We start from the raw sequence: 19,956 nt of genomic DNA, 5'->3' as shown, positions 1-19,956 counted from the left end.
CGTTTAAGGTAGCACAGGTTGTTTGAGCAATAAACATAATTACATGCATTAAAGTAAATCATTTAATAAATGTTTGCAAATGACATTTAGAATATTTGTTTATGTCAAAATATTAGGGTCATTTTTTTCCCCATTTTAAAATATGCAAGTAATTCATTGATTAGAAAGAGGAGGATGAGCGTGTGCAGTGGATCAAAAAATGTTGAAGACGTCCTCATAACATTAAATGTCAAAAGAATTAACATAACCAGTGCTCTTCAAATTTGGTGGGGAAAAAAATATTGATAAAAAAAAACTTTTTTTACTAAGTGATTAATCGTGATTAATCAAAATTCAAAAATGTAATCAAACTGATTTTAAAAATGTAATCGTTTGACAGTTATATTATATTAAACAGACTGAGTGTATAATTGTTTATTCATTTTGTTTTGGAGAAAAAAATAACAGCAGAAGAAAGAAGAAGTGTACAGCTAATCTTATTCTGTATATAAATGTCATGTTTTACATTTACCCCCCCCCCCCCAAAATGTTTTTCTTATTCTAAGTTTTATGTAGCACCTAACAGGTTTTTGTTCCGTCTAAAATTACATCCACACATATATTTAAAGTTTTTCTAATTAGGCACAGTACATGCCAAGAGAACACCCAGAGCCGTGTATAGAAAGAGTTTGGCCAACTCGGTTTCAGCAGGGTAACAAGATGGCGTCCATATGTCATGTGACCAAAAGTTGACCCATCACAGTGTGACCAATGACAGAGTGACCAATCACAGCGTGATTGGTCAACTGCTGGTCACATGCCATAAGGATGGCATCTTGTTACCCTGCTGAAGTTGGCCAAACTCTCTCTATAAACGGCTCTGGGTCCACCATGTTGCTAAAAACCACGTGCTGGCCACGGACAACACCACCTAAAGAATACTTCCTTCTTCCTATTAAATCTATAATTAAATCTTTGGATTGCTTGTGCCCTGTCCTCTACGTTTTTCCTGCATTCCTGCCTAATCCTCGTGTTATATGCATTTGTGCATTTGTGCGCTTACCTGAGAAACTTCTGGCTCTCAAACAGATGTAGAATGACAGCACTGACAGAAGAGTTTTGGTGATTTGGGCCAGTGAGTTATGCATGTTCCTGAATCCCCCTGCACTATAGGTATTCCCTCTTCTCCTCGTCGTTTTGACTGCTTTCTTTCCTGATTTATCCCAAACTCAGCAAGCTGTCGCAGTTGGTGACAGACGGACCCATGCATGCTTTCTTCTACACAAGACAGACAACTCAAGCAGCTCATTGTTGTTCAGGACACGTCAGCTAAAGCACAGCAGCTACACATTACATTTCTTCACTATGCCCTCCTTGTGAGGGGACCTCGTGCCTTCATTTCCAACTCCAAATTGCTTTTTCTCAATTGCTCTCACTCTGGGAATGCCAAGGGGTGCTTCCAAAAATGTGCCCATGGGTCTTTGCAGAGGTCTCTCCCAAATTAGGTACAGCCCAGTGGGTTCAATATCAGATGAGCGTTGTTACCCGCTTAAAAGTGAGAATCAAACCCAGTACTTTTAAAAGACATATTACATTAGATTTTAACTAAGTTTAAAATGCATGTACTAATGTACTAAGGTAAAGAACTAATGTAAAGTTAATTAATCTATTGTCATCAAACCAACTTAACTGTGGAATATAAGTCAAAATTCTCAACTGAAATTAATTAACTATTCAAAGCAATACATTTTGTAATCCTAACCAGAGCTTGACATAAACTTTTTTGTTTAACTCCCACTTTGACTTGTGGTTTCACAGTTATTAGCCACTCAGCATTTTCATTAGCCACAATATTGTTGTTAGATCATGCGTTGTACACAATTAACTTATACATATTCGGTAATGCCCGTATCACACTGAGCAGTGAATGATAGCGACTGTAGCAAATTGTGGGTTTTGTCAGGGTTCGTAAAAGGTTGCAAACATGTTCACAAACAGGTTTACTGGTCGCAGGGAAATTTTTAACATGTTCAAAATGAGCAAATTGATGTACTGTAAGTCCAAAGAAACAAAGTAGCATGCCAAAGCTGGGAATAGACTCAAAAACAATTTATGACAGAGACTGAGTGGAACATAAACCGAAGCAAACAAAAAGAAAGCCAGAGAATTAATAGCGCAGTCGAGGAAGGTGGGAAGTCAGATTTATCACGCTCAGATTATCCCAGTTTCTACCCCAAAGTATCCGAGGCGAATGTGAACAACAAAGATGGCTGGTTCCGATAAACTGTTGATCTGGTTCATGCTGTCAGTACAAATCATGTTGTGTTATGTGAAGTTACTTTTTTTGAATAAATATGTTTTAATACACGTCAGCGTCTCCATGGAGGTGACGTCAGATTGAAGCCGGTCGTTGAAGCCTGGGTCCGTTTTTTTGTGTTTGATTTTACAATTCGGAACTTCCCGTTCAATGGGGCCTTCAAGTGTACACTTCCTGGTCAGAGATCAGAAAAGTCCGCCTTCTCACCTTCCTCGAATGCAGCATAGATATAAGCAAACTGACGAGACACAGATGAACACCCCGGACAAGACATGAGTGATTGAAGAGAGCTGATTGGTTTGCACAAGGAGCCGGGCTGACGAGAACAAGTGGAAACAAAACTTAATGAGCAAGGTATGAAAAAGGCACATAAGGAAACAGGACATTACATGAAGCAAAAATAAATGTAATCTAAACAACAGATAAACTATAAATAAATAAATAAAATTATTATTTAATTAGAAGATATACTCTAGTATTTGTGTCACAAAATAGCCAGCAACCTATTATAAGAAAATACTGTATTTTTGCCTTTGAGTTTCAAATATTTTTCTACATGTAATTATAAAACAAGCGGGCAGGATACAAGTGCAGCATATGAGAATGAAAATTTGCGCAAGTGCCGACAGGAAGTGTGCTTTTATACCAACGAGAGGGAAAAAAGTAGCGAGTGGTGCCGGGTTTGCAGTGAGTCAGACCTGTAATTAAAGAGGAGCAATCAATCTGTCCCACTGACCACACTACTTATGCCAAGACTATCGAATAGCTGCAGTAAAGAGCTAATTTAGAACCATTAGGGACTGCCGAGTTTGCAAACAGCCCAGTAATGATGATGGCTGATTCAAGTTCAGGGCTTGGACTCTGTATAACTGTCAGACCTGGCAGTAATAAGGTGGACTAAGTGGATGATTTTAGATGAAAAGAAAGAACCAAATTAAACGAGTTTCATGTCTTTCATTTATGATATGTTATGAGTCTTTTTTTTTTTCACGATTTCCCTCAGCACTCACAATGAAAAGGATATGAAAATCTCTTTTACTGTTAAATCTGTCTGTGTGCCCCAAGTGCTCCATTGGCACTATGCAATCATCCCAAAGGAACAGTAGGATAGTAGAATAGGACTGAGTAGAGGCTAGACAATCCACAAGTCTCATTTGCATATGCATCCAAATTGCTCATTTTATAATAGTCCTAATGTTGTCTTCAAGGGGTAGCAGATCTGCAACAGGCTTTAATGGGACCTTGCCTAGCCAAAGATTTCTCAGAAATCACATAATTTTTTTTCTAATTCTAATCTAATGAAAGTAATTAATAAATACAGTGATGGAACAGACACATTGCAGCATAAAATGATTGTGCGTATAACATTTGTACACTTTTGCTTATTTTCCTTTGGCAGGGGGCAAAAAAAGCATCTGTTTTCCCCCCTTCCTCTAAGAGGCTTTTAAGAGTTTTATGTTCAATTTAGTTGTGTGATGGCTAGTGTGATTTCTGAGTCCGATCGGTCACATATTGTCAGATTATCCTCTCATCTCCATCATGCCATAAAACGCTTTTATGGCTGCCTTCTATGCTTGACATTTAATTAACGTCCGAGTGCTGTGTGCTGTGACAGCGACGCTGCATCTCTGCAATCAACTGCGACAGTTCTCCTGTTTTTTGGTGCCATTTTCTTCCCTAAGTGACAAATGTTAGACTCGTCTCTGGGGTCATTATGCTCGTCACACGCTCCCTGGCTATTTACATATACCACAAAACAGTACAATATAATGAGATCTTTGCGACCTTGTTTCCCAGTCGGTGATAAAGGACAAAAAAGGTGAGCGCATTCTTACAAACCGTACTTCCCCTCCCCCACCATTTGACCGGATTAGCACACAGTGTCGTCTGATCTGCTTGTACTGACCTAAGAATCCCCATGCTCTCCAAACTCTCTGCATATTAATAATGAGGAGTAGATAAAAGGGAGCCGGACAAATGAACACTGCATTTTAAACTGAGAGACAGAAAGAATGGCAACCAGTGTGGGAATTGTCTTTGATTTGAAGTCCAGCCGTACTGAAATAACTGTCTGGCCCAAATTTTTCCCATAACAGTCGTTCATACTGCGATCTATCCAAATGTCTTTGTGGATATAATTTGTCATTTATTTTTCATGTTATTTGTAATATTAGTATTTTTGCCACAACACTTTGACTGACAGTGAGTCTCTCCAGGGTAAGCAACTGGACTACAATGTGTCTATCTTTCACCACTTTAAATGCACCATTACTCTTGCAAAGTTTTTTAGTGAACAATTTATCAGTTATCCAAAGGAAAAACAAGTTACTTAAATGTGGGCATTCATAAATTTCGCCCTTACAACCTATGCAGCACAGCTATTGTTGCACCTGAAAATGCAAACTTCAGCATGTGGTATTTAACATTTTTACGATCCACCACCCACCATCAAACACGTTTTGCCTGGGGGTGTATGCCTAAACTATAAGATAAATTAGACCTACAATAAAACAGGGAGTCAGCTGTATGGCTTCCACATGAAGGCATTCATAGTAGTTTGATGCATTTTTAGATATTTCAATGAAACAAAAAGCAAAATGTATAAATGGATTACAAAATTAGTAATGCTATTTTTTATTTTTTTAAGATTTAGGATTTTTGTTCGTCTTTAATAATAATAATACTTTAAATTGGGATAATTATCAATTAGTCAGTTGTCTTAAATTGGAAGGCAACCTTAAACATTTATTGACAATAGTAAGTCTAAACGGGGCAGCACGGTGGCTGACTGGTTAGCACGTCCGCCTCCCAGTGCAGAGGATGTGAGATCGAGTCCGGGCTTCGGCCTTCCTGGGTGGAGTTTGCATGTTCTCCCCGTGCTTGCGTGGGTTTTCACCGGGTACTCCGGTTTCCTCCCACATTCCAAAAACATGCATGGCAGGTTAATTGAACACTCCAAATTGTCCCTAGGTGTGAATGTGAGTGTGGTTGTTCGTCTCTGTGTGCCCTGCGATTGGCTGGCAACCAGTTCAGGGTGTACCCCGCCTACTGCCCGAAGCCAGCTGGGATAGGCTCCAGCACCCCCGCGACCCTAGTGAGGAAAAGCGGCCAAGAAAATGGATGGATGGATGGATAGTAAGTCTAAACATGACATTCTGATTAATATTATATTTGTGGAATATGAGTTATGAAGCAAAATCCAGCCGTTTTTATCCATCTCAGTTATGCCACCTGCTGTCGACTGAAGATGACGTCAGTGTCATAGGTAACAACCAATCACAGGGCAAATTCTGAAACAGGTGAGCTCTGATTGGTTGTTGCCTGAGCAACACTGATGTCATCTTCAGTCGACAGCGAGTGGCAAAATGGCCGCCCCCTGAGACGAGTAAAAACGACTGGATTTTGCTGCTTAACTCATATTCCACTAATGCAATATTAACTACATTACCATATTTACTAGTGGGGCTGCATAGAGCATATTATTGTCAAAAAAAAAATTTGGTTTGGTTTGACTCATGTCATGATGTCATCTGCTCTGGACAACATTCTCCACATGATTCTGACATGCTCATAGTTCACAAACTTTCAGGGACATTCTACCCCTACCTAAACCCACTTTCGTTTAGTTGCTTGACCTTACAAAGGCAAATTTTAAAATTTCCCAATTTCCCCCAGTTGATCGACCAAACACCCTTTGCTAGCACAAAGTGATTTCTGAGCAACCTATACTACATTAAAAAACATAAACTCAAATGTGCAAAGAGAGATCAATAAAGGATAGGCAATTTCAACAGTAATCCTTTGGGTAATTCTTCCAAGCAGTTATCATAAAAATGGTTGCAACAAACAAATAAAATTATATGATGTTGGTATCCCCAAATGTGACAATTAATTCAAAAACTACAGAGATAAGAATAAAATAAATAAATATAGTATGGTATGCACAGCTTTTGCAGCACATCACGTATTCCTTTATACGAGCTGTCACACAGCCCAATTATACGTATTGTCATTAAATGTGCAAAGCAGTGTCCCAAATTACATTTCCTTTATTTGCATTCATCTCCGGTGCAGTCTGACAGCATAAATCTAACCCATAACAACCCTTCCTTCCAATCATGGCACTTGTGTAGAGAGATTCGACAGCTGCCTTCAGCCTTTGATTTCATCTCGCCCCAGATCTGCATTGTAATGAGCATTCGGGTCAATCAATAATTCACTGCAGTTTGAGTTAGATAAAAAAAAAAAAAAGGAAAAAAGAAAACAGCTCATGGGTAAAAGACGAACAGGACTTTGATCAATGGCATGTAGACACGTATATAGTGCTACTGAGATGTTTCCGTCTCGCTGTTTTATTTGTCGAAGCGAGGAGAGTAAAACACATGTATCGGGTGTTAGAGAGAGTTAGGGAATTATAATTAATGTTGATATTTGTATTTGTATGTACACATATGTTGGCAGATCTATTCAAGTGACAGAGTTGATCAGGTATTGGATCTCTTGTGATGTGCAAAGTTTATTAAATGACAAATTGCATCTGTAAGTGATTATTGTTGACAATTGCAATCCTTGCAAATGTCATTTGCAGTTATATGTAATAGAGAGATATGCGCCAGAAGGGTTGGATCTACACACATTAGGGAAACTTTTACAATGTGATGGTCTACAATATAATACAACGTTATCAAGAATCATGCCTTCACAATCACATTGATATTCGGTTTTTAGGGGTAAACTCAGATTCAATGGCAGCTATTTGTGATGTGCTAATTTGTTGTAAATTTGCCTTAGACAAGTTGACTTCCTTAAGCCACCAGATAAACTGTTTCTTTCAAATTAGTGCTGTCACTGTCACATATTTTTAGAATTGGTCAATCTATTGATTATTCAATCAATTAATCGACTAATCCGATTCATTTTTAATGTTGCATTAAAGTGTATTATAAAAGTCTTTTTTCTCTGATTACTGTTTGATAACCAGTATTTGAATAGTGATTAAAAATGTTACCGGTTCGGTCATTGTTTTCCAAAGTAAAAACAGATGTTTGCAATTGTCTTATTTTGAATAAACACAGAAGACAATCAGTCTTTATTCACAAAGGAATACATAAATCAGTAAACAATTACATGTTGATATGTTGAAATCAGAGGATTTGGGCAATTTTATATTAAAAAAATGGCTCCAAATGATTAAAATAATTGTCGATTAATTTGATAGTCGATTAATTGTCGAGTAATTGATTAATTTTGACAACTCTATTTCCAATAGTGCCATTTTAGTGTTTAGTAGAGTGGTTTCCTTATTTTTGGTGTGACTTGTTATTTTCCTTCCTTGCTAAGTGCAGCATCGAACAATTTAACACAACCGTTTATTTTGGGGGTGCTAAACAATGAAAAATATGATGGGTTTATACTTTTGTATATTTCCGTCAGTTCCCCTAATTTACATGCTGTTATCATATTGTGATCTCATGACTCCTTCCTCTCATTGTCTCCATATATAGTTCCACCCGAGGACCCCATCATCAGCGGCGGGCCAGTGGTGAGCCTGAGGGCCGGCGACCCTCTCAATCTGACTTGCCACGCTGATAACGCCAAGCCAGCAGCCTCCATCATCTGGATCCGTAATGGAGAGGTCCTCAATGGGGCCATGTACTCCAAGGTAAGCTTAGAGGTGTGTGTCACATAGCGGGTTTGGAGACTCTGGAGTGGAAGCTTGCATGGAAGAAGTCTGTTCTCTTATTTAGTAAGATTTGGTGATATTGCTATGTTTGTCAAGGATGTTGTGACAGGATTTGCCATTTTCTTAGAGAGTGCTATGGCAGGTGTTTGCAAAAGCGCACAGAACATATTGCTTTAGTAAATCTTCTTACAAAATGTCCATGAGAACACAACATCGCATGCATTGATATCATTTCTAGACAGATCCGGAACCAAAACACCTGTTGATGAACATCTTTGCATTTGCTGTAAATAATTACTGCGAAGGTGCCACACATGCAGAGTTGTTGGTGGACCTTTGCCACGCCATCCAGATGGCTCTTTGAAAGCAATTCCCTTGAAAATCCAGGTTGGTGTTTTGATAACAAAAACACTTTTTTTGGGGGGTCCGTCATACAAATCAACTGAGACAAGCAGATGGCAACATCATGGAACTATCAGTGACGCTTCCCTTCTGTCATGATGTTCTTCTTCAGTTGCACTTGTCTTCATTTTTTCTCAACCTGTTTCCAAAATCTGTTCAGCAGATTGTCATCTCTGATTGACAGAATGTGTTCCTCCCGGATTTTAACATTCACCACCATTTGCACCAACCTGGTGTCATGGTCACCTGAGCCCCTCAAACTCGTGACTGACATTTACCCCCAAGGCTAATAACGAAATCAGCGTTCCCATGTTCTATTTCCATTTGCACAAATCGCATAAAGAGAACAAGTACTTTCAAGCACTAACATCTCCCCTCTTCTCCCCTCAACGCGCTTCCTCACCCTGTCACGGCTGCCTCATCACATTATCGGCTTTTTTCAAAGAGCAGATAAATGCAATTGATTGGACTGGGGTATGGTACCAGGCTTATTTGAATAAAATGATTGCTAGAAGTGCTGCTTCTTAATGGCATGAGGGGAGAATGTGCTTCCCGTCTTCACTTACTCTTCAAGAGAAAGCAGATATGAGATTAGACATTGTGCACTGAAATAGTCGTGGCTTCACTTGAGTTCACAGAACTCAAGAATGCTCTTTAAAACCATACTAGGCCATGAGATCTCCATTCATAATACAAAAAAAAGATTATTATTATTAATATTATATTTTTAAAAGGATCAAATCATTTTGTAAGAAAACATTGTTTTCTTGTATTCTTCAATTAGTAACTAATGTAAGCAGAAATGATTCCTCACGCTAGTTGAAAACATTTTTCTTTGTACCTTATTCGGGCTAAATACAGGCAAAGTGTTATACCTTGATTAAAGAGATCAATGCTGCTGCTTTTCTTATCATTAAAGAGTTATTGGGCCACTTCCTCCTGCCAAAGGCTTAAGCATTTGTCACATGCGCAATCAATGAGTGAACAACTGGGATCAAGTTTCTTAATTGCTAAAAAGTGGTTAAGTGGATATTAACATAATATTGTTGAGTGAAAACTGTTTCAGGAAAGCTTGATCAACAAAATGATGGAGCTCTTCAATGGAGAAACAATATGTTATACTCTAAGCTTGAGCTGTTGTACAATACAGTTATCGTACTGGAATGACAAAAAATGTTGACGATAAAAAAAAAGAAAAGTGTTTCCCCACCCATGAATTCCTTCCCCCAAATGTCAATTGATATATTTTATATGCTGAGAACTGAGCGGGAGAATGTTGCATTGGTGTTAAAAAGAGAGAAAGTGATGACATTTTTATGGACAGTTCTTGATTACTGTATAAAAAATCAGGTTGCCATTCTTTTCTATATAGAAGTTTCCATAAAACCAACAGCCTTGCAATAATTTGGGTGGAAAACTTGAAAAATTCCCGCGGAAATTTTGAATGGGACTGCTGACTCTTGTAAATGAGCTGAACAGTTTAAAATTTAAACCACTGGAATCGCTCAAGAAATGTGGAAGTTACCCATAATCAACATCAACTAAAAGTATCTCACTGTCCCTTTAAGAAACATGCACTTTCACGCACACACATTTGACTTGGAGACGTCACGCACGAAAATTAACTGTTGTTGTGAATATACAGTATGATTGATGACTCCATGTTTAACATGGCTTTATGTTGTGCTGTAACAACACCAAAAAACACCAAAACCTGTACCCATTTAACTGTGAGCAAGGGAGTAAATGCCAGTTAATCTCGTCCGTCATTTAATCATCATCAGCTTCATTTATCCAACGTTAATGTGACATCTTATCTGCATTTTCTTGCACTTTGTCTTACCATGTTTTGGGAATACGGTTTATAATATGAATACAAACTTTTGTGAGACAATGTGTTTCCCAGGACTTGCTGAGCCAAATGGTTTATTTACTATGCCTAAATATGGCTTCTTTTTTTTAAACAATCAAAATGTGTTTTGACAATTTATTCATAACACGAATCATTAAAAAAAATAAATAAATCAGTTGAAAGCACCATGTTTGCAGTACTGTGCACATGCCTGCAAGTTTGACAGTTTTAGACGCATTATCAGAAAGCAGATATTCCTCCAAATACTCTGGAAGATGTTCTTATCCCATTATGGCCATTATGAGATGTCATCTGGAGCAAGAGAAAATCAGATCATATTGATGCAAGGGAAGAGGGTTGATGGATGTCGGACAAAACATCACATTGTGGCTGTTGTTTTAAACTACAAGGCAGATTCATTTTATTCTGTAATATCATACGGTATATGCATTGAGGTTCATGTGCACACTTTGCCAGTGGAACAGAGGTTCACAGTAAACACACTTGGGGTTTAGGGCTACAGCAATGAATTAGCTTGTCTGGCAGCACATCAAGTTTTATTGAGTAGGTAATCCATTCAGTTCAGCTGTTTTTTTTAATTAGCAGATAATCCCAGTTGATTGGATTCTCTAAACCACCCACTGATCTGCTACTGACAGGTCACCTTCTTGTAAAGACTAAACATTGCAAAGCAGTCACAGTTCTACATTCGTCACATACGTTGACTATTGTTATTGACTATTGTTAGCTGCGATGCTGATTGAGGACGACGGCTTTCTGCTGAACTAGAAGAAGCTCAACTTTACATATACTGTGGGTCGTGTAATTTGTAAAGAGTGAAAAGGGATGACATGACAAATCTCCATGTACCAAATTTATTCAGAAGAATATTGATAGTATTAGTCTTGCGAAAATATTACAAATTATATTTTAGGGAAGTGTTTTGGGGCACAGCAGCAAGAAGCAGCATATCGTGCAATTTAAATTTCATCATCATCAAAGTTCTGCTATGATACAGCGAGCAATATCAAAGTACTCGAAAATCAGAAGATCTTAGCCCATTTTTGCTGCAAATGTATCCAGATGTTCTGAGGGAAACAAAGTCATGGCCAGCTGTTGAAGGCATACTTTAGCAAGCTAGGTGCAGGAACAATGTGTGGTGGGGAAAATGCCTACCAGGTCTGATGAATTTATTGGATAAGGCAGAAAAAAAAAGGGAAAAAAAAGGATAAGGCATGAGGATGTGAGACCAAGGTTGTTCTTACCATTTCTACTGAAAAAATATTAAAACCATTCATGCTGGATTGCTATATTGCAGGCCATTGGTTAGTAGTGTTTGACATGTTGTCTGTCAGAAAAACACAGAAAAATACAGCATTATTTTAAATTCATGTCCTTGTGAGACGTTCTGTTTAAGAGTTACTTTGAGTATTTAGTGAATAAGTGTTCTTGAATATGTAAAAAAAAAAAAAAAATGTTAAATGCTCATTTTAAATGAGGTCATAATATTCATAATGAGTTGCAGTTGTATTCAAAGCTCTGAATAAAGTACATGGACATTGAAGTGACAGCAATGAATTATTCAAAGACAATATACGGTCTGAAATAAAAAGTTCAAAAAATATAATTCAGCAATTCAAGGATTTACATATGAGACAAATACAATGAGTAGAAGTGCAGCAAGGTGTTTGTGGTCAACCCAATCCATCCTTTCATCACTTTCCCAAGAAAGAAAAGGGAGATGTGCTGTGCTATTGACATTTGGACTTTGCAGTTGAGCATACAATTTTTTCTTGTCAGTGATTTGGTTCTGTCCTTGCCTGGTTAGCATGAACTCCTCCTTTAACGAGAGACAAGAAAAAGCGAGAGCTATACAGGACTCTCTACCGACTTATTGCAGATGGTTTTCACAATAGCGGCAGACTCAGACGATAATAGATGCAAAGATGAGTGATGTTTTTTTGCAGAGTATGACAAGCCATGCGGTGGAGCATGGCTGTTACAATTCACAAAAAGAAGGCTTGAGAAGCCTTTACTTCTTTTCATATAAACCGTTAAGTGTAACAGACTTGTAAAGGTTGCTGTGTGATCGGGAATTTCGAACAGGATCAGGAAACAGATTGCTCTATCGTCATCCCGCAACTCAACTCAAAATTATTTATAGAACAATTTAAAAATAACCACAAGCCCCACTCATACACCATATTTTAGGGAATTTAAAAAATAACAAATTCCATGCTAATTACTGTGCCTTTGCATTAATGGTAGTAAGTAGAACTTTACAAAGAATGCATTCACAAATTAAATTTGTTTTATTTGGTCTTTCCTGGGAATGATGGCTTTGTTTGAGCTATTTCTTAAATTTTATATATAAGCAGTGCTACAAAACATAATGTAGCATTGCACTCACAGAATGAATCAGGCAAAACCGCGAGCTAACACCCTAAGAACTAAATCATCATTGTTGAATGTAATCATGCCAAAACAACAACATTAGCCGGTGCTGTAGCTTATTGTCTTTTCCCCCGCTACTTTCATATGGCTGCCTTCCAAAATATCTCCTTGTGTTACCTCCATGGTGACGGTCAGAAATGGAACTCATGAACAATATACAGTGCTGCTACAATAACATGGAATAAAACAAACCGTTGTCGATAATGCTAATAATTAAACACACAATGTACTCCGCTTCAGTACACTAGAATATGGTTGAGTGCAATTTAGGCGATTTTGTTAATAATAATAATAATAATAATAATAATAATAATAATAATAAATCCAGGCTAATTGGCTCAGTCTTCACCTAAGTTTGATTACTGTGTTAAGACGAGACCAAACAAACAGGGAAAGTAAATAGTGTATCAAAATAGACTTGTGGAAGCACTCAATCATTGGAAACAACAGCCTATGATCAACATAGTGTATACTTAACTGTACTTTATCTGTCGAGTTAATTGGGGCTGTGTACTCTTGCATCTCACCTTAAATCAGCCTCTTGACCTGATGCTTAGACAATTCTAATGGCAAGGTAAATGTATTTGTTTTTCAAAGTGCTTTACATAAAACATTAAACGAATTACGGAAAGAGAAACAGAGTATTAAGGCATTAAAAATAATCATAACAAAAAATCTAAAATAATTCCATTAAAATGATTGCAACCCAGCATTAGTCTAGATAAATTAAAAGATATCAGGGATTAAAACTCCAAAAATCCTGCAGTTAACAATAATATTTTTAGCTCTGATTTAAATGAATTGACAGTTTGAGCAGACCTCGGGTATTCAGGGAGTTTGTTCCACATGTGCGAAGTATAATAACTAAATGCTGCTTCACTTTATTTGCTTCTGGAAACACACAATTGAACTGCCCCTTATGACCCGAGGGTCTGGATGCTTCAGAGATGTGTAAATGATGTTGTGGTGCTCTATAATCTGACCAAGGGGCAGCATGTACTGTAGATGTTGAATAAAAGTGGTCCAAGAATGGACCCTTGAGAAACCCCACGTGATTTATTTTTTTTCATTCAGACTCATGACTACCAATTGAGGACTAAGTACGAAGTCCTTGAAACCAACATGACAATGTGCATGACCGCACAAGCAAATCTGGTGCAGACATAAATTTAGTCCTTTTCTTCTTTCCCTCGTCTTTGTCTGCAGACATTGCTCCGCGATGGGAGGAGAGAAACCACCGTGAGCACGCTCTACCTGCCACCCTCCAACATCGAGACTGGCCAGCAAATCATGTGTAAGGCCTCAAACAAGGCGGTCCCCAATGGCAAGGAGACCAGTGTCACAATTGACATCCAGCGTAAGTACATCACTTAAAGCATGTTTTTTTGTGGATCGTTTACCTTGTAGTCTTTATAACTAACGGATCTTTTAAGCAGCCATTTTTTTAGCTTTTAAAAAACAACATTTAAAGCCATAAAAACAAATTATAAAGCCATTTCTACACTTTAAAGTTGAAGGCCTTTTGGGTTGTAGAAGCCTGAATTTAACCAAATGTCTTTGGGGGAGGGGGAGCAAAGAATGTTTAAGAAGTAAGAACGCAAAAGTCTCTGATTCAAAGCAGAATCCAGTGTTATGATGCACATCGACACTAGCTAAGATCGCTAGCTAGCTAAATTCAACTTGAGTGTTCTCTTACTAGGTAACATATTTATTTGTATTTATATGATGGTTGTACCCATTGCACTGGGGAAAGGCTTGCAGCTAAATTTTATTGGCCAGGTGTCGGAAAATATTCAGTATCTCTTATTGAGTAACTGTTAGTTTATATGGAATGGTTAAATCTGTTTCTAGATGTTCTAAAGTCCTGTTTGCATGATCAGAATAATGCTTCCCTGTGGTTTGCCATAATGTGGCTATAGCACAACTTCCCATTTATGTCATGCTATAGACAACAAACAAGTTGTGAGTGACTGAACATCATCTCTGCCGGTCACAGCCAAGCATTGTGATCCATTAAATCTCAATTTCTCCAAGACATGTTAATCAACAATTAATTCCACGCCACTGAGCATAATTCTTCCAGATTAATTAATCCATAATTATACTAATCTCAAGCATGTAAAGTTGATAAAGGTCAACTAGTGTTGACATTCAATGTTCTCGTCTCATTAGTATCAATATCCTTGTATCATGCTGTAGGAGGACAGATAGATTAGCTTTGCATCTTTTTTTTATTTATGTATGATTATGAACAGAGCAATCCATCTACCCTGAGCAGGATCGTTTCGACTTTGATTGCCTTTCTACCGCCATCCGTCATCAGTAGATGACAACATGTGCAATCTTCCTTTCAAACAGGCAAAGCATGCCCATCGTGTAAAATTCTTCGGCCTCTTGTCAGGGAATCTTTTCCAATTGAGAGCTGCTCCTAGTTAGAGGGGGAGTTTAGTACAAAAGGGATTTTGCATCACTCGCAGCCCTGTCAACACCATTAAGTATGACTAATAAAGCAGAAAATGCTATTCAGAGAGCCATTATGACAGACTGCTCCGTTCTTTTCAGTATGTGCATCACAAGAGGCAAGCATGACAAGAGCGCGCACTGCGTGATCTGGCCAGTTTAGGGCACAAGAATAAAATATCATGTGTTGTGTTTTCATTCCTTGCAGCATGCCAAAGGTATTATTTTATTTCTGTCATTCAGTCACAAAAAAAAAGTCTCCCCACTCATATATACGTATATTTCACTAGACCTCATGATGCGGCTGCTCATATTGTGGCTGTCACCTTGCTACTAAAATTATGATTCAACCCTGAAAAGTGAAAGCGCAGGAGAACTAAAATTAGCATTCTAAAATGTGCACAGTTATAGGTCCTGGAAAAATAAAAGAAAAATCCCGCAGCATGAGAACAAAGTGAGCGACAGCGGAGACTAATTGTCGTGACTCAAATTGTCTCCCACAAGGTTTAGCCTCTACACTATCCCTCTTTAACCTACTACTCCCCCTTCTCGTTCTCCTCCTACCCCTTGCACTGACTCGACAGGTAAAGTGTTCAGCACAGCTCAGCAGAGCTGCTTTATTTTCCGCTAACATCCACTTCCAAATTAAGCTGCAAAAATGAAACATGCCGTAATTGAACTTTGATTCACGCGTGTTGGGTATCAATTTGCTTAATTTCCTTGCTACCTTATTCAATTACAAGGTTCCTGGCTCAGCAGCAGAATTTGAAGCACTTGTTTTTTTCTTTAACAAAACCTTTTCGGTGTTGTTTTGAACCAGTTTAATTGCTACGTTGTCCTTATGAGAGGCTCAAATGTTTTTTTTGTGACTCAACCTTCTTCTATTCATTTATAGACCACAAAGAATTAAACAAAATGGCTATTTTGAAAGAACAGATATTCTACAAGGCTTTTAAATGAATTATTAAATCTTCGTATCAAAGACATGAATTGCACATGCACTGCCCTTAACAGAGATATTATTTTATTTTTGAAGGCTTTAAATGGTTTGAATCCTCACAAAAAAAATTGATGGGTACATCCTTGGAACAATGTCATTAAATTATTATTGGTGATCAGAAATGGAGACAGGATCTTGCACACACACACAAAAAGACATTGTCAATAAAGATATACCAGAACTTTGGGGAAGGACACATGTGCAGTAAATATTGAGTGACATGTTTTTATATAAGGGAGATAGTAGTGTAGATAGTAGATGTGTGCAAACCCTGAAGGATAAACTTGAAATATAGAAATAAAATTGCAATATTTGTCTCGCAGACATTCACATCAACTGAGCAGCAGACAAATATTACAGTTTATATGACTTATGAAAATGTAAGCCTGTAGGACAGAAATGGAAGGCTGCTTTTGATGGACTGATAAAGCATTTATTGGGCAACCATATTTAGTTACATAAACAGATGCTCAAAATCAGCATAGTGTGGTATGCCAGCACTCGGGTTGTTATAAATATTTGTGCCTACTAACCTGTTGACTCGTATGCCATCCTGGGCTGGACTGGCCCTCTGGTATAGAGGGCAGATTCCCGGTTGGACGGCATATTTTGGGGCCGAAGCAGTGCTATTTCACTATTAATTAATTTATTTATTTAATACATACATCTTGGTCTTGGTAGCCAGAAGTCATGCTGGCCGGTTTAAGTCACAATGTAAAAGCCATTTTATATATATATATATATATATATATATATATATATATATATATTTTTTTTTTTTTTTTTGTGCAAGTCCAGCCCTAGCCCAGTCCAGTATTGAGCGATTTTGACCCTTTAGTTTCATTGTGGCATTGTGCAGCAATCTCTTCATTTCCTTATGTACACAGTATACACGTCTGACACTTTACAGTATGTTACATTTTGCACTTACATGAGAGTAAACTGTTGTTTTTTTTTTTTTTAACATTATAAGTACATGTATAGGTACAATTTTGCTATATAATATTGACTCCATTGATTGATGTTATAACCTGTCTGGGTGCAATCAAGCAACACATTTATTTCTTTTGGTAGTCACTTTATTTATGACTTCCTGATCTAGCGGAGAAAGGCTTGGGCACAGATGGAAAATACATAGCTCGCCTGTTTTTTAATATTCTGGCTAGGCAGAATTTTCAGAGGGTCCACAGTCAGAATTGGGCCACAGCCAGCTAGAGAGGGATCGAGAGAAGTAGTGAAGAAGCAGCCAGCGTGAATTGCTGCGCACACACTCACCTGCTCCTGATAACACACACCACCAGGGAGGCTATGAGAGTAACATACGCTTACATCATAAATACACCAAGATGTGTTTATAATTGTCCTTCATTTTTATACCCATTATACATATACCTGTTTATATGTTTTTATGTTGAAATGCAAGCAATTTGCATCCTATTTTTTTGCTGAAAAAAAACTCCCCATTAAGCAATGTTGAAAGTAAATATATTCGACGTTTATCATCTTTTGAACATCCATGCTCTCATGTGTTTCAATAAGTGGCCTCTCAGTGGAGTATAAATATAGGAGGGATTAATGGTGGGCGCGGTAAATGGTTCTTATTAGTCTAAGTGGATCCCTGGTGAGGGCCGAATGCAGCATGTTGCTGAAGGTAAACTTCACTCTGCAGCCTCTGCTTTTCCTTCACACCTGACTAACTGATTTGTCTCATAATGCACTGGCCACAGAGGCCTTTGATGTCTGGCTTGGACACATACCTCCATGATTTTTGGACTGTGAGCTGCAAAGTGGACTCATGGGTTGTGTGCTGGTGTGCAAGGATGTGACTCACGGTTAGAGTTCAGTCTGAGTAAGTAACTAGTAAGTAGTTTATTTTTTTTTAGTTAAAAGCTTACGAGAATGAAAATAATAATAATAATACATTTCATTCAGTTTAATTTTTTTTTTAATTAGGATCGCTGTCATGCTGGAGCCAATCCCAGCACACTTTGGGCAAGACACTGTTGCCAGTAAATCACAGGTCACATATTGACACACGGAGGTCATTAAGCAAATATTTTCGCTTTTAATATTCATGTCACTCACCACGCTAAATAAAGTTATCGGTTTCCTCGTCGCTCCAAAGGTATGGTTCTTTGCTGTGTCGTCGTGTTTGTTTACCTCTGTTTGAGTGTTTCCGTTGCCTTGCACGCCAGAAGCATGGACTTAGATACACGTATATACAGTATGTGTGTACACACTGTGGTATTTTCATCGTAGAGATAGAAAATAACGTGAAAACACCGCGGTGACATTAATGTCCGCTCATTTAACGGTGCACACCAAAAAACAAGATTTCCAAATGTTTGGGTTAGAAAAGGGGTAACTAAGAGGTCTTGTTTTTAAAAATAAATAAGAGAATATTCGGGTTTTTGCACGTTTATATGGCCTTTCAATAATATTCGGATTTTAGAAAGGTTATGGACTGCATGTAAGTGTACTAATTGACAAACAAACATTCACTCTGGAGTATCCTTAGAAAACCCTTACAAGCACTGGGAGAACAATATTTTACTATGCAATGGTGTAGAAATGCATCCTCCATAAGATTGACTAACATTTAATCAGTCTTATGTACCATAATTAATTAGGCCAATTGAAAAAGCCCAAAACTCAGAGCAGTTATAAACCTTTGAAACATCACAAACTAAATATATTTAACTAACTAAATAACAAATATACCTTGGTGCAATGTGTTGAGTTTGTCTGTGACCTTGGCCAGCCAATCGGAAACAACTGGATTTATTTGTTTTTATAAAATATAAAGTTGCCCATTAAAACTGCATTTGCTTTCCCATAAACACCATTTTAAACTCTGCATTATTAACATCTACATTTACAAGCTGGCGGGCTTCCCTGCCATTGTAGGCACATTACTGTTTTTGTTCTTGCAATATAGCTACCTGTGGAATAGTGTGGAATGTCAATGGACACAAAAACAAATCCGCATCCACAGCTCTAAAAGCCCACTAGAAAACGAAAAATGCTGCCATTTATTTTCTCCCGTACTGATTATTATACACCTCTTATGATGAGAGGAATGCGTCAAGCATGGCTAATCAAGGTTTCTGTTTTCCCTAAGGGGTCAGTGTGCCAAAATAGCATTGATTTCTATATTAAGTGATGGAAAGAGGTTTGTGGTGGTTTGTGGCGGCTGTGGCTCAGGGTGTCGAGACGATCGTCCAGTAACTAGAAGGTTGGCTGTTTGATCCCCGCTCTCCCCGAGTCACGTGTCGTTGTGTCCTTGGGCAAGGCACTTCACACACATTGCCTCCAGTGCTACTAACACTGGTGTATAGAAGGTGCGAATGTTTGGTGGTGGTCAGAGGGGCCGTAGGCACACACTGGCAGCCACGCTTTCGTCAGCCTGCACCAGGGCAGCTGAGGCTACTTAATTAGCTTACTGCCACCACAGTGTGAAGGTTTGAGTGCATGAATAATGTATCTGTTCCATTGTAAAGCGTCTTTGAGTGTCTAATTAGATAGAAAAGCGCTATATAACAAATGTCACATTGGTGTGTATCTCACTCACCTTCAATTGTATATGCGCAAAATAACTCTGCTTTATTCTGTTAGCATCATCTGAAACAAAACAACTCCATACTTAGTGCGTTTAACTGCAGCATCTTCCCGCCAATGTTAATCGTTTGCATTCACCTCACTTAGAGAAGGTAATGCTGAGTTGTGTTGGGGTTAAACAAATTACCATCTAAATACACTATGTGCTAAAATAAGTGGGATTTAAGGTGATGGGGTGTAATTGTAAAGCC

General features: G+C 38.1%; 1 protein-coding gene across 9 annotated transcripts in view; it reads left to right on the top strand.

Annotated features, from left to right (window-relative positions):
* kirrel3b (kirre like nephrin family adhesion molecule 3b) overlaps nt 1-19,956 on the top strand; it is a 223,471-nt gene that overhangs the window by 161,254 nt on the left and 42,261 nt on the right. For all 9 annotated transcript variants that reach the window (XM_077566460.1, XM_077566462.1, XM_077566461.1 and 6 more), the window contains 2 exons: nt 7,801-7,958; nt 13,894-14,044. In XM_077566460.1, the coding sequence (XP_077422586.1) occupies nt 7,801-7,958; nt 13,894-14,044 (309 nt within the window). The remainder of the gene's footprint in view (nt 1-7,800; nt 7,959-13,893; nt 14,045-19,956) is intronic.

This window comes from Vanacampus margaritifer, chromosome 5 (genome assembly GCF_051991255.1).
Source record: "Vanacampus margaritifer isolate UIUO_Vmar chromosome 5, RoL_Vmar_1.0, whole genome shotgun sequence".
Taxonomy (NCBI): domain Eukaryota; kingdom Metazoa; phylum Chordata; class Actinopteri; order Syngnathiformes; family Syngnathidae; genus Vanacampus; species Vanacampus margaritifer.
Note: the sequence above shows the minus strand (reverse complement) of the source record. Positions and strands in the feature narration are given on the sequence as shown.